Genomic DNA, 14809 nt, shown 5'->3' with positions numbered 1-14809 from the left:
GTTGTGGATATAAAGTGACAAAAAGCTAAAAATGTTGACAGGGGATAAAAAGATTTTACAAGGCACAGTACTGCACCCTTATACCTCTGAAACACCCCAGATTTAATTTATGTACATGTTATCTAAACTGTTTGAGCTATTATGGAAAAAAGAAAAAAAAGATTATGAAACAATATCAACACTAACACCAAACCATACATCTAGATGACGGACATAGGGTTAAATAATCTGCTGGTGTAAGTTAGTTATTACCTGCAGGCGGCATACCGTAGCCTGGACCTTGTCCGTTGCCTGTCGTCGAACTGTTGTTGCTCGTTGGCTGACTGTAGGAGCCAGAGCTCACTTGGTTGATACCAGGGGCTTGGTAGTTTCCCTGCCTGCCACACACAGAAGGAAAAAAAAAGTCTTTATTAGATTTAGTAGACATGAATCAAGTTAGTCACAATGTAATGACAGGCTGTGGAGAGATGCTGGTAGCAGAGGAACAGAAGTCACATAATGACAGAGATGCTACTTGGCAGTCTGTCATTGCCGCCCTCCTTTGCTGCTTTAGGAAAACACTAAGCGCCACGTACATCTGAAAGCCGCTAAAAAGACATAGCATATCTCTGATCAAACAAACAGCTCTTCTGAAAGATTTAGAGAGAGCACGTAGCATCGGGAAAGAAAAACAAAAATCTCTCCAGTTGCCTCTTCCACTAATCCCTTATCCCCCCAATCCCCCATCACCACTCTCTTCTTTCTCCCTCTTCCTCTCCCTGAAGTCATAATTTAACTAATTAAGGTGTGCTTTTGGAGAGGATCTTGTTATTTGTTGCCATGGTGGCAGCAGAAATCAATGCTGCCTGCTCAGCCTGACTCCCCTTCGTAGGCAGCTCATCACATGGCACTGTGAGTGACATCAGAGGGGTTTTATCTGCAAACTACTGAATGCTAGCCATCCAGACAGAAAGGTAAACACATGTTTGGACATATTTCTCCTGCTGATTAGAGATTATCTCCTGGATGACCATGTAAGAGAGACAGAGAAAGACCTTGCAAGATGGAAAAAATATGTAGTACAATAAAAAACGATTGAGATAGAATGTAAAGGCAAATCACAGGACACAGTAGAGGGGGGGGGGGGGGGGGTGATTTTGGCTCAGTCCAGATTTAAACGTCAGACAATCCTGTCCTCACATCCCTCTTTCTTTTTAAACACAGACACATCACTTAATACCACATGTTGGAGACGATACACATTGCCGGAGAGGAGGGATCGGTTTGGTAAACCTCCCCATAATCTCATCTCACAGATGTAATTAGTCATAGAGCATGGCAGATGATACATATGTAATCCCTCTATGGGGGCCGAGGTGCACAGGGGAGCTCCATGGCAAAGAAACAAGTACACCAAATCCACGCTTATCTGTCCCTGTTTTCCTGTAATGGCAGGAAGGTGGTGGTTGTGACAGTGGGGGGGCTGGGGGGGAAGAGTGGGGGGGTTGCACTTCTTCAATGCTGCCTACATGTTTCCTAAAAACACTTGCATGAGTCAAGAAAGCAGAGATAAATTTACTTTTTGTCACATTTTGTTAATAAGCGAGCCAATGCGAAAGCTCACAGAACTGAAAAGTACGTTTCCAAATTTAAAATGTCTTCAGACCTTAAAAAATGTCCCACATCCCACCCTGAGCGAAATAAACAAAAGTTCTCTTGTGAATACTGAAGAAGCCAAATGATCAACAACAACAACAGTGGTTGGTGGATGTTTTGACTGTGGCACTCTTCTATTATGACTAATTCATGTCATAAAAAAGCCCATTAGAAAGCACTTGATGGAGGCACTGCACAGCGTTTAATCACGCTTAATATATGCATGTGCCGCTATCAGGGCTGGGGGGTTGGAGAGGCGATGAGCAAGGGAAGGGTATGGGGGCTGGGATGGCATAGCACATCCATCTTGCTCTTGGGCACCTTTGCGCAGGCAAAAAAAAAAAAAGAAACAGTATCCCGTTGCTGCAGAGAAAGAAGGAGTAAGAGGAAAGGAGGACAGAAACAAGGGCGTGGAGGAAAGGAAGAAACAAGGTGGAAGGAAGGCAACAGGGGACTCTGAGTTGTGGATGTATGAGTCCCTTATGGACCAAAACGAGGGACGTACTTCGAGCTCATGGACCAGGATCTGGAAGACGTTGCTGTTCCTTAAAACTAAGATGAGGGAAAACTCAAAAATAAAAGGCTCAAAATACAGAGGCAGGTAGACTCAAATTCGTTGTCTATAAGAATTTTATGGAAGAAAATGTGAGAGGTGAACTATTTCCAGTTCCCTGGACCATTCTATGAGCTAGAGCACACTGAAAAACATTGTAAATAAGGAAAATGAATTATTTTAAACCAGTGGCTGTCAAACCTTTCAGGTGGAGTCCACCCTTAGAGGAGCAAAACAAGAAAAACATGTGCCAAATGTAATTTTCAAAATAGATATTTGCCATTATGCATTTGATATTCTTATATTATAAGAGAAAAAGGGTTGCACTTAGCTGAGAGTTAAAACTACAGCTTTGATTTATGATTCTGCTTTAAAAAGTAATTTTCTTACTTTGAGTAGAAGTCAGATTTTCTCTTAAAAATGACGTTGATGTCAGATAAGAAATGTAACAGAAAGGCCATCAGACCTCTGTTTATGCATCTTCAACATGCAATCTTCTCACTTCTTTCTGTCCTTTTTTCTCAATGTGTACATATATGCAGCATCACATTGCATTACAACATAATTACTCAGATTTATAATGTTAGGAAAATCTTTTGAACCAACATAATCAAGGAACCAAATTTATCCTGCTCTGCTCTTCATATCTCTGAGGAACATGTGGAGCTTGCAGGAAACACATTAAGCTTTTCAGTATCTGTCCAGGTGCTCTTGTGCCTTGTTGTGTATGTCCTATCACATGTCCTATCACCATGTCAATGCCGCTTTGTCAAAAATGTGATGTGGGAGCAAAAATGGGTTGCAACATTGGAAAACTATACATTATCTATGCTTGCAAAACATATAAAATGTATAAATACAACAAAGGTTTCTGGGGAAAATGTCCTTCTTGAAGTATTTTGAGTTTATTGCATGGCTTTTGGCGGATCATTTTTTAAGCTGGTTTGATCCAACCTATTGTTCATTCAGGCAATAAACAACCCTTAATAACAAGAGACCTATTAGTGTCTGGATTAACAAGAAAAGCCACTGTTGTACTATCCATCTATTGTGATGTGGAACTGTTGTTTTGTATCTTTAGATGATAACAGGTGGAGAACATCCTGTCAACATCTATATCAGCAAAGTCCTTAAGAAAAAAACAACAACTTTAAACTGCATCTCTAGGCAGGTAGTCCATAAAGTTACTCTTTCTCCAATTTCTTTACTACACTAACTAAGTTTGGAAATAAATAATAAATAAGCAGTGATTTTCATAGCTACTCACTGGTACTGGGCACACAGAAGAAGATCAATCCAAGTAAGATGCAGTTTTTTGGAGATGTGAGTTATAGAGACTGTTCCTCTACTGCAGACATTGTTTTAGGCCTAACATGTCTTCTTTTACTCTGCCTACACAATATGCCATCTTGGTTAGACAGAAACGTTAGGTGGAAACTTAGGTGAAAAAGTAGGCCTACAAATTAATTTAAAAAAGACCTTAGGAAGTCTACAGGGATAATTATTTTAAACACTACAAGACTGGGAACAATAATAATGGAAATGAGGGTGAGGTAAAATTTTGCACACGTCTGACCACTATAAAATAGTGAATGCTCTGGACTAGTAAATCCATGTATTTACTCACCTGACTTTGTCAGGGCTCTTTTTGCCTAAATTAATGTATATATGCAGCTTTGCATGGAAATGATCAGTCTGTGGGTCTGCTGAAGTATTAATGACTCCCTAAATTCAATAGATAAAGTAGGAAATTAAATGATCTATAAGATTTTGATCAAGCAAGATGGAACATTTTCAGTAACATCATTGTCATTAGAGAAGGTGCTTTTAGTAATGTGGACAGGTGGCATGTTCCTCTGGAAAATAAAATCAGCTTTGCAATAAGATGGCCAGTAAAGGGAAAAATGAAGTGCTTTACAATTTTCTGGTAGTTTTTTAAGGATTTTTTTACCCTTCCACTCAATCTTACATTAATAGGCTTACATACAACCACCACAAGCATAATTTATTTAGAAATTATTTTTTGCAACAAACAATTCTTGTAGAGAGTCAGTGACTCTCAGGTCAGCAGTCTTCAATAAGTTTGTGGAGACCACAACATAGATAGTTTAACAGTCTTAGAAAAATATTGTAATCTTTTGAGGAACTCAGCTTTTTATTTTCATTAGCTTTGAATGATGCTTAAACAAAAATCTTTAAAATGTGATATGAATATATGAACATAATTTTTAAGAAGTATATATTTTTGTTTTTTATTTATTGCATCTACACCTTCAGCTCTTGTTTATCTACCTGTCTCTCTAATCTTCTTTCCACACACACAGACAGACGGTTCTCCCCCTTTTACTATGTAGTCCATGTGTGAAGGGCATCTGAGAAGGCCACTCTCCAATCACAGGGAGAGTGTGTGTAAGCACTGAAGTGTGTTTGAGCGTGTCCTTGTGTTAACACACAGGGTTGGTGCCGTTGCCAAGGGGATGCCATGGTTACAAGGTGCCAGCCAACCAGCTGACGGTTTCTCTCTAGAAGTGGCAGTGCCTTTGTCCTTCATTCGCAGTGACAGGGGCGTGCAGCGATGCCTCCCAGTGCTGCTAACTGGACTAGACAGCCCAAGCACTGGGACCGCAGGACCATGTGACGGCTACGAGGCTCCTGCGCATTGATCTCCTCTGCTTGTTGTGTGTTTAAGGGTGTTTGGGAGAAAGTGGAAGGGAAAAAGAGCCAGCAAGAGGCTCCTGGATGGAAGGATGGAGAGGATCGGCTGGAGGCTATGAATTATATATGGACCCAATCTGTTCTCAGGGCAGCTCAGGCCCCAAACTCCTGACTCAACTCACAATGTACATTTACAAATATCCAGACTGTGGACCAGAATAAACCCAATACACACTTACAGGCAAAATAAAAGGACAGCTTTTAACATATTAAATCCAAAGAAAAGCTACTTCCCCCCCACCCTCCCTTTCAAACATCAAACAGCTCAGGATGGATGGATGAAGGAGAAGCCATTTATTTTGCCCATCTAATGAAAGCAGAGCGCGCCGCAGCGCTGCCAAGACTGGGAGCGACAAAGCGCCACAGGCAGCATCTTCCGTTCTTGACATTCAAGCGCTGCTCTTATTTATTTAGTAAATTTACTTACTAAGGAGGTCAGAAATGAATTATTTGGCGAGGATTTGCCTGGGAGCACTTTCCTCTCTTCTCCTCATTCCTCATCCAACATTTTTCTCCCCTCAATTTCCTTTTTATTTATGGCTCTTTTTTCTTTTTTTTTTTGCTCTTGCTCAACTAAGTGCTTATTTTTACGACAGCTCGCCTGTTCCTATAGCTCCAGGAACTTTTTTTGCAGAGTGTCGCCAGTAGCATTGGGAAGTAATTTGCGGAGCCAATTCCACCCTCTGAAGCTGCTGCCAAAGAAAAGCTTATACCTTTTAAGACTTTGTGTTCCCCTCTATGTTTTCCAAATAAACATCAATCTCCAGCTGCCTAAAATCTTGTTGTGCACCTCTCTTGCAAACAAGCTTACCCCCTCTTCCTCATTAATGATACTCAGAGAACTCAAAGGCAGTTTTTCCAAAAGCTCATCCACTTTTCAAATATTAGATTTGTAGGGGTACTGCCGTGGGTAAATTTTTTTGTTTTACAAAGTTGTTAAGTATGCCATAAAAAAGAAGGTATTAAATATTGGCCATAACAATTATTTAAACATCAATTCTAATGCAAGTTAGAAATTACCTGAAAATGTTGGCTCAATGGAGTGCGTCTCAGTATTTCAGAATATTAATTCAAAAAGTGAAAATTATATGTAATATAGATCATTACACACAAAGTAATATATTTTAAGTGTCTTTCCCAAATCATTTTTATTATGGCTTTCAACTCATTCCTTATGACAGTGCATTAGAATGTTACATAAGACCAATGATAGACAGATTTATGGCAGAATATTATTATTATTATTATGATATTAGGGTGGTGGAAGAGGTGAAAGGTTGCAAAGGCAGGCAGTAGTGAAGCTTGAATGATAAAGGAAGCTTGTAGCTTAAATAGATCTCTCAGACCTGGGTGGCATGTTAGATATATTCCAGCTAGAGAGGAGATGATCCTGTGTGAGAGAGCAGTACAGCTTGAGTAGAAGAAGTACATCTAACTGTTCATTTTACAAACATATTTAAGTTTTATGTACATATGACACAGTTTGTTTATACTACAGAACAATTTTCTGCGGGCCCGCAAGTCTGCAGGCCAACACGCCCTCCTCCTTCAATCGAATCAAAGTGATTAACAAACAGAAGCGGGGCAGTTCTTTTTAATTCCAGTCTTGTGGTGGGGGCGAGACTGACGCGGCTCATGAGGGAACAAAAACACTCCACGCACCACACCTAATGAAGATTTAATCTGGGCCCACGCCCGCAGCCCTGAGATGCCAGAAGTGGTCTTCCTCTGCTCATTTTGAATTCTTTTCACCTTGTGTAATGAAGTCGAAGTGTGCTTACTAATGTTTCGAGGGTGTGTGTGACTCGGGAGAGGACACAGAGGCAGCATTGTGGAGGATCATACGTGGAAATGAAATGAAAGAAAAGGAGAGGAAAGAAGCAGAAACCTGCTTAGGATGTTTAACTAACTAGCATCTAATTTGGAAGTTTTGTAGCGGGTGGCTTTAGCAGCTTCTGGATAAATCATAAAATATATAAAAAAGAGAGAAACAGACATGTGCTACGACTAACAAGTTGTTTCTCAGACAGCGAGGAACTAAGTCTGAATGTTTCACAGTGTTGCAGAGATCTGGAAACACAAACGGGGTGCCGGAGCCCTTTTAACTGCAGGTTTTTCGGAGGCCAATTTTCTCCTGATCTCTCTCAGATGTGTAAAGTGGGATCTGAGGAAGAAAAAACATAACAAGGCCGCGTTGGAGACAGCGGAGAACAAAAAGCAAATTGGAGAGAAGAAAGGCCGAGGGAGATGAAACAGTCTGGGTAGGATAATAGAGCTGCACAAAGATGAAGAGGCCGATACAGTTGGGAGAGTTGGTGAAAAAGAGAGAAACAGGTGGGAGGAGAGAGGGGAGAAGCAGACAAGGAGGGATAAAAGATTGTGAATGAGCGACTTTGGGCAAGACGAACACTGAGGATGAGACGGACACTAACATAAAAAGTTTTCTGCAAAAATGTTCACTTCCACACTTCTCTTTGTGTTATCTTTGTTTTAAATTAGTCAGAATAGCACTTTCTGCCAGAACATTAATTCCAATGTTTGGATTCTAAACAAAGGAGGTGGCAGAAGTAAAAGCTTATCTTACATTTAAACACAAATTCATGCTGGCAAGCAAATTTAATCCTGTAGCTTGTTTATATAAGTCTTTGGTTGTTTCAGTGTGCCTTGCAAAAGTATTCATGATCTTTGAACATTTTCGCATTTTGTCACATTTGACAGACCCTGAACAGCAGCTTTCAAATCTTGCACCGGATTTAAGTCTTGACTTTGACTAGGCCATTCTAACACATAAACATGCTTTGATTTAAATTATTTCAAGGTCTGGTTGTATATTTAGAGCAAGAATGACAAACCTTTTGCCACCTTTAAAAGGGTTTCACATCAGAATTCTCTTGTATTTAGCTCTATTCATCCTGCCAATGATGCCAGGAGGGACCAGCACCAACACAATGGTGCTGCCTTGTGTTTGCAGTATAATGCAGTACCAATGTTCATTTTCCCTCTCTTAATATTTTGTAAAGAAATGTTGGACTAACCTGACCAGCGCACCATCCTCTGCAGGTGCCATGTATTCCATAACACTAGTTTTGTTTTCCATTTCCATATCTACCTGTTTCTAGTCATTATTTCATAAAGACAAGCTTGGTGCTATTTTGTGAAGAACTGTTGACAGATTCTAGAGTGCAGCTCCTCCAGAGTTACCTTGACTGGTTCTTATTACTCTCTTTAATTGGCCTGTCAATTGAGGTAGAACACTATGTTCACTTTTAGTGAACATAGTGACTGAAAGGTTTGTTCTCTAACAAACCTTTCAGACCATCACAGAACACCTGGATTTAGATTCATTATTTTACACACAGGTGGTTTATTACTAATTCGGTTAATCTGGGAAACAATGATTTGCACCAAATTTCATTTAGGTGTGTCAGGGAAATGTGGTGCAGATGGCACAGTTTTCAGAGACTTATTTACAAAAATTTTAAAAACAATTTTCCTTACAATTTCCAATTATGCACTACTTGTTGTTGCTATATTTCATAAAATCCCAGTAAAATAAAATTTTGTGGTAGTTATAGTGACAAAATGTGGAAAAGATTTGTAAGGAAAATCTTTTTTTTCTTTTTTTTCCCAGTGTCCACTGAAGAGACGATTAGATAAAACAGTGACAACTAGGAAAGTTGTCATCCTGCAGTTGGAAAACATATCAAAGACAGATTTCAGAACAGAAAGGACTAAACCTTTTGCTTCCAGTGTGATCTGAACAGTACCAGCACCTTCAGAGATAAAAGACCCAACACAGCAAACCTTTCACTGTTAATAGTAAATCAAAATAGATCATATTTCAGCTGATAGGCAATGAATGAAAGAGAATGAGTCTTCTCGTGCAGCAGCTCCACAGTGAGCGACACCTCTCTGGTTTCTTGGTGTAGAGACTGACAGCCGGCCTCATTGGGCTCAGCAGTGGGGATCATGTCATGTCACTTCTTATTGACAGCCCAGCCATCGCCTAATGGCTTGTTCAACAATTGCATTGGTGCCTGGGTACATAAGTGTATGTGTGTCGGTGTGAGAGGCAATGGACCCCCTGATGCACATAATTAATCATACATTCTGTCAGACACCCCCAACACTCCCCCGTACGTACTACTGTTTCGGTAAGTGAACAGAAATCTGAGACAGTGTTAACAGTGAGTGTTCTACACAAGTTCTCCAAAGTTGGTTGTCTGCTATGATACTGAAAACTGCAGTGACAATGGAAATTACAATAGTTTTAGCAATTAAAATCTTATTTCTCTATAAAGAATGACATGTTATGATTGGTGAAATACTGCATTTTATCATGAGCACATCATTTTCACCTTCTAGAGAAGATTAAAGGAATATTTATGATTTAGGAGATAAATATAAAAGAGGCATGATAGGAAAATCTAGGGATCTAGATGGATGTGAAGACAATAAATTTGTTAAGAAAAAGGTAGAAACAAAGGTTTTTGAGTTAGGCTGTATGCATAATGCAGATCTAAAGGGATAGTTCAGAATTTCTGAATTGAGGTTTGTTTAAAATGTTTTAAGCTGTAGATAAGACTCTTGGTGTCATCATTTAGTTGATCGCAGTGGCTAAATTTAATCACTAGTTTGATAGGGGCCAGGACTAATGCAGACATCTGCTATCTTATAGAAACGCCAATCTTGAAAATGTAACAGTAATTTATGTTAAAGCTTCTAACGAACTTTTAACAACTAGTCATATTTATGTTGGGGACTATTTATGAATAATATGATAAATATTGAAATGGGATTGAGGTGGTGTGCCACTAATGTTTTGTGTGAGACAGACTTGGAGAACAGAACATGTAAAATATTTCAGGTAATCACGGTGGTTTCTGAATATAAAATGTTTTATTTTGTTTTTAAACCACATTCCATTGATTTCAGACAGTTCCTAAGACTGGCAGAACTGTCTAGGGACACTTTGGTCTTGGCCACTGTCAGAACAGCCCACTTCAGCCTCTGGGATCAGCTTACCTGGAGATCATGCAAACTTCAAGAGTACCATCAGCCATCTTTACTGTTTGTTCAAGATGTTTTTACAAGGAGTTCACGAGGACAGAAAATCTTACTTTTGCTGTTTCTTTTTTTCTTCTTCCATGTAGTAATCATCGGAACACTTTTGAGATGAAAGGCCTTTGTTCTACACATGAGTTAATTTTTGTCAGTGCAGACAGAGCGTCTACATGGTGTAGCATGACATTAACTAGCATGATCATTGGGTCACTCCAGCAACGTTCCATAGCCGTTACATTAATTCAGATTTCTTTTTTTAATCTGAGTTCAAAAGACAAAGGCAGTCTGCCCTAGTGGCATGTCAAATTATATACACAAGAGTTTTAAAGGAGCACATCTATATACACTAAAGAAATGCAGGGCAAATACACAATAGCGTGATTAGGGAATTACTTTTGAAGAAAGCCTGAAGGACATAAAAAACAGAGGGAAGTTTAATTGAAATCTGACTCATGTTTCAACAAAAGATGAGGAAAAGTGCTCTCTTGATGGATTATGAGAAAAAACCCAAACTGATAAGAGGAATGAGGAAGGCTTCACAAGCGACAGTCATGTTTTCACAAGTTTTCTTCAGCAGGGTTCAGGGAAAGTTTACTGCCCACGCAGTCCCTCAAGAAATCACTGTCTTTAGCTTCACAAGCATTCATAAAGTCAAGGCGCTGCCGCTGATGGAAGAATTAAAGCCCTTTACTCAAACTCTGTTAGATCATAAAAGAGTTTCATTTGTGTCTGTAGGAGCCTGGTGTCATTTTCGTGTGCTCTCACAGTTAAAACCAAAGTGTCTCCTTTATTCTCTTTTGTGTTGATAGTACTGTATCCACACCACAGTGGCTTCTGAAGAAGCCAATATCTGTTTTCCCCCCCCCTTTTTACAGTGAATGGCTCCGAAATCAAAATGTCAGGGGCTTTATGAGATGTGTAAAGATAAGTGTAGTTCTAGAAATAGCACCCAGAAGAGTGAAAGCCCTGAAAACAAACACTGTCTCATAAAAGTGATGCAAGACAGAAATGATTATTAGCCTTAATAATAGCAAAATAAATTAGGACTATTTCTGCTGGATTCTGGATTACTTTAGAAAGCTATGAGAAACTGCACACACAAATGTCTAAATTTTTTTTAATTTTTTTTTATTTATTTATTTTTTTTGTAAGGCAGTCCTTGGAATAATCTAAACAGGTTTATGTTTATTTTTTATTGTCAGGCGTTCTGAAGATGTTCTAAATGTCATCATAACGTCGGGCTAAAGGACTGGATCAAAAGCAGCACAAAAGTTTTTATTGCGAGCGAACCCGCCTCCTTAGATGCAAAGTATAAGGAATTTAGAGATGCACAACAATATCTTCTAATTTAAAAAAAAATAAAAATACTCTTTGAGATGAGTGAACATACCATACTTAGGTCAAGCTTTGGATTGGAGGCTGTTATAGAACAAAGATATGATGTCAGAGGAATTAAAGATATGTAAGAAATCATTTTAAAGTCAAACTACGTTTTTGTTCAACACATTCATGTCCGCATATATATATATATATATATATATATATATATATATATATATATATATATATATATATATATATATATATATATATATATATATATATATATATATATATATATATAAATAAAACATTCATTGAAAAAAAAAAAAAAAACAGACTCAATTTTAAAGGTTATCTCCCGTGACCTTGCAGTACTTTTACCTGTTGTGCACCGAGTTGGCTACAGCTCCCTCCTGAGGCTTGCGATTAGATGGAGGACCCATCCCTGGTCCAGCTGGTTGTGGCATGCTGGGAGAAGTGGGACCCATTAATGGGTAGGTCCTGTTCTGGCTCCCCGGACCATGGCTCCGTCCTCCAGGCCCTTGTCCGTGCATGGGGCTAGTGGCATTCATCCCCAGACTGTTGGACAGGCCGTGGCTGCTGTAGTTGTTTCCGGCTGACCCAATGTAGTTAGAGGGCCGAGGGTAGTTACCTGGATTAAGAAAATAAGAAGACAGTCATTAAGGAAAAAAAATGGAACATAATTAAGAATAGATAAATTATCTCATCAGTTTAATATTGCTGAGCTTGGGCAGATTTAATGATGTCCCAGGAACATAGCAGTCAGATAGGCTTTATAAATTTGAGAGAAACTGACTGTGCTTGTCAGCTCATGCTTTAATATGCACTATTGTGGCACAAGCAACAATTTCAACCCACTAAACAATAACACCATGACAGTAAACCTGTCTCAATAAATACCGTGACAGGTAAAGATGAGAAAAATGTTTAGAGCTGAACCAAGTTCTTATTCATAACTTCTTTAAAATGCAGTGTGTGCAAAAAAAAAGAAATAAAAATACGAACGAAAAAAAAAAAAACATTAGGGTGTGTTTCTGGTGACATTTTTTTTACAGCGCTTCAGGTTGCTGGATAGCCTTGGGAACAATTTCCAAGCTTAAGGCTGACTTTGTGAAACACTTGAGAGGAGCTCTAATCTGCAGTAAATGCTTTCTGGCTGCCCTGGAGTGCCACGCGCCCATGATGCCAGAAGCTTTCCTAAGGCACACTTAAACCCCTCTATTTTGGCTTTAAAACCTTCACTCAAATCCAACTGCAACATGAAAGAAAGGACCATGTTGGCAAATACACTGTGGCTATATAGCACCTTGCAAAAGTATTCACACCCTTTCAACATTTTTATATATAATATATACAGTAATGCTACAACCACAAACTTCATGGTATCTGATGGAATTCTATGTAATAGACCAGTTCAAAAATGGGTGTTTGTGTATGCTTTCCATCCAATCAGACTGAGGCTAAACTTTTTTTCCAAAAAAGAATGGGATCAAGTCTATAGACTTCTAAAGCTGTCGTTGCAGATAAAGCTTTTTCTACACACTATTCAGTCATGTGAATAAATATTAATGAATGACATACTTCTTAATTTTGAATGTAAAATATTTAAAAAACCATTTATCCTCATCCTTCTACTTGAGAGTCATGTACCAGTTTGTTTTGCCTTATGTCATAAAATCCCAATTAGATGCAATAAAATCTGTGATAAAAGCCGTTTGGGTATTGTTGCTAGGTGCTGTATATTCAGGAACACTAAAAGACACCTGCTATAACAAGCGAGTGCTCCTATAAAGAGCAGAGTATTCCCTCTGCAGGCAGAGCGCTGTTTCCACAGTGATACTCCCTTCCCAGGACAAATCCCCTGCAAAATAGAAATAGAAAATGTGGCATTTCCCATTGTAAAAGGTACTATTTATTTTTGATTTGATTAAGGGTGCTTTAGTTGGGCCTCACTGCATAATCCCCTGAGAATTTGTCTGGAAAAGGGGATCAAGTTCCTTTAAAACCTTCAAGGCTTTTCTGCACGCTCAAACGAAAAGAAGTTAAATGACAATATTCCACACAGGAGGGGGGAGAAAAAACAACTCTGAAAATGGAAACGGCTTCCCACTGTCCTCGAGACGCTTCAGCAAAAAAGCACTATCTGCATGACATAAGCCAGCGAGGCCTCCGAAGAGACTGGAGCAACAGAAGGTTGGAAAGGAAGCAGAGGAACACAGACGAAAAGGGAGGTAGGGAAAGAAAAAAAAATTCCGACCCTCGAGATAGGATTTACGGTCAATGGAAATAAAAGTCTTTCCCATAAAATTCAGCGATTCCACTTGAATTTGTCCAGACGTTGTAATGAAATCTACAGTGGGAGATGAGGGAAGCTTTAGTGAGCCGGCGAGCTGAATACGGCTGACACCTGTCAAGGGCTTTGGGGCTGTGATAGGGAAGTGTAGAGGAAGAAAGGATGCCTTAGGAACACTGGGGCAGCCGGGGAATGTGGGAGTTGGCGGTTGTATGTATGGTACTATATATATATATATATATATATATATATATATATATATATATATATATATATATATATATATATATAACTTTAAAAACCTCTCAATGGCACATTTTCAACTTGAAAATCTCTTGAAATCCTGGGAAAGCTACTACCCTCAGCTCAGCTGGATGAATCCTTTTCAGATGAATAAGGTCCCAGTCAGTGACCTCTCTCAGCTCAGATCCTGAAAGAATGACAGCGTAACTTGGGGATAACATTAAAATAAGGCTCTCCTATCTAACTTGCGTTGTCCTGACAAAGTGTACTGCCAGACTACTTCTTCATGGACAGATAGTGAACTAACCCATGACTGAAAGCTCAGCCGTTAAACTCCAAGGTGTAAATAATACTTTCAATTAGATGTGCTATTAGAGTAAATCAGAAGAGAAAGTTGCATAATTGTATGAGGTAAAGTTTTGTTTATTCTAGAGAAACGCTAAAATTAATTTTGTACATTATTTTTAAAAATTGTTCATATGGATTCATAAACGTCATCAGGTTTTATTGAAGTTTCATAATAAACCAATATAAAACAGATGTGCGCCTGTAGGAAGATGAACCTCAACTTTAAGTTTCTTGTGATTTGTTAAACTCTTAGAGAATGTAATACATCTATTTTATTCTCACTACCTCATATTGATTCCTAGAAAATATATTTAAGTTTGTGTTTGTAACCTAACCTGGAATGCATACCATCCATTTTATGTACTTTTATACGCTATTCCTGTTGCTCTGGAAACCAATTAAGCAGAATCAAAAGAAAACAAAATTACAATGAGGACATTTTGTCTCATTTGCACCTTCTTGTGTCCTTATTTTTTAGCCTGTGTTTCCAGCATGCTTCTTCACACTCCGAGCCTTTGAGGGGGAGAGCTGGTGATATTTATAGCTTGATGAAGGGATGGGGGAGGAAAACTCACGGTGCTTCGTTAACAATTACATGGAAATTCTCAACTTGG

At 38.8% G+C, this 14809-nt stretch overlaps 1 protein-coding gene across 2 annotated transcripts in view; it reads right to left on the bottom strand.

Annotated features, from left to right (window-relative positions):
* LOC122845841 (AT-rich interactive domain-containing protein 1B-like) overlaps positions 1-14809 on the bottom strand; it is a 193024-nt gene that overhangs the window by 20060 nt on the left and 158155 nt on the right. For both annotated transcript variants that reach the window (XM_044142315.1, XM_044142316.1), the window contains exons 8-9: positions 11672-11942; positions 253-377 (exon numbers count right to left, since the gene is read on the bottom strand). In XM_044142315.1, coding sequence (XP_043998250.1) covers positions 253-377; positions 11672-11942 — 396 coding nt within the window. The remainder of the gene's footprint in view (positions 1-252; positions 378-11671; positions 11943-14809) is intronic.

The sequence above is a fragment of the Gambusia affinis genome, linkage group LG16, assembly GCF_019740435.1.
Source record: "Gambusia affinis linkage group LG16, SWU_Gaff_1.0, whole genome shotgun sequence".
Taxonomy (NCBI): domain Eukaryota; kingdom Metazoa; phylum Chordata; class Actinopteri; order Cyprinodontiformes; family Poeciliidae; genus Gambusia; species Gambusia affinis.
The sequence above is the reverse complement of the archived record's forward strand: the minus strand, read 5'-3'. Positions and strand labels throughout refer to the sequence as shown.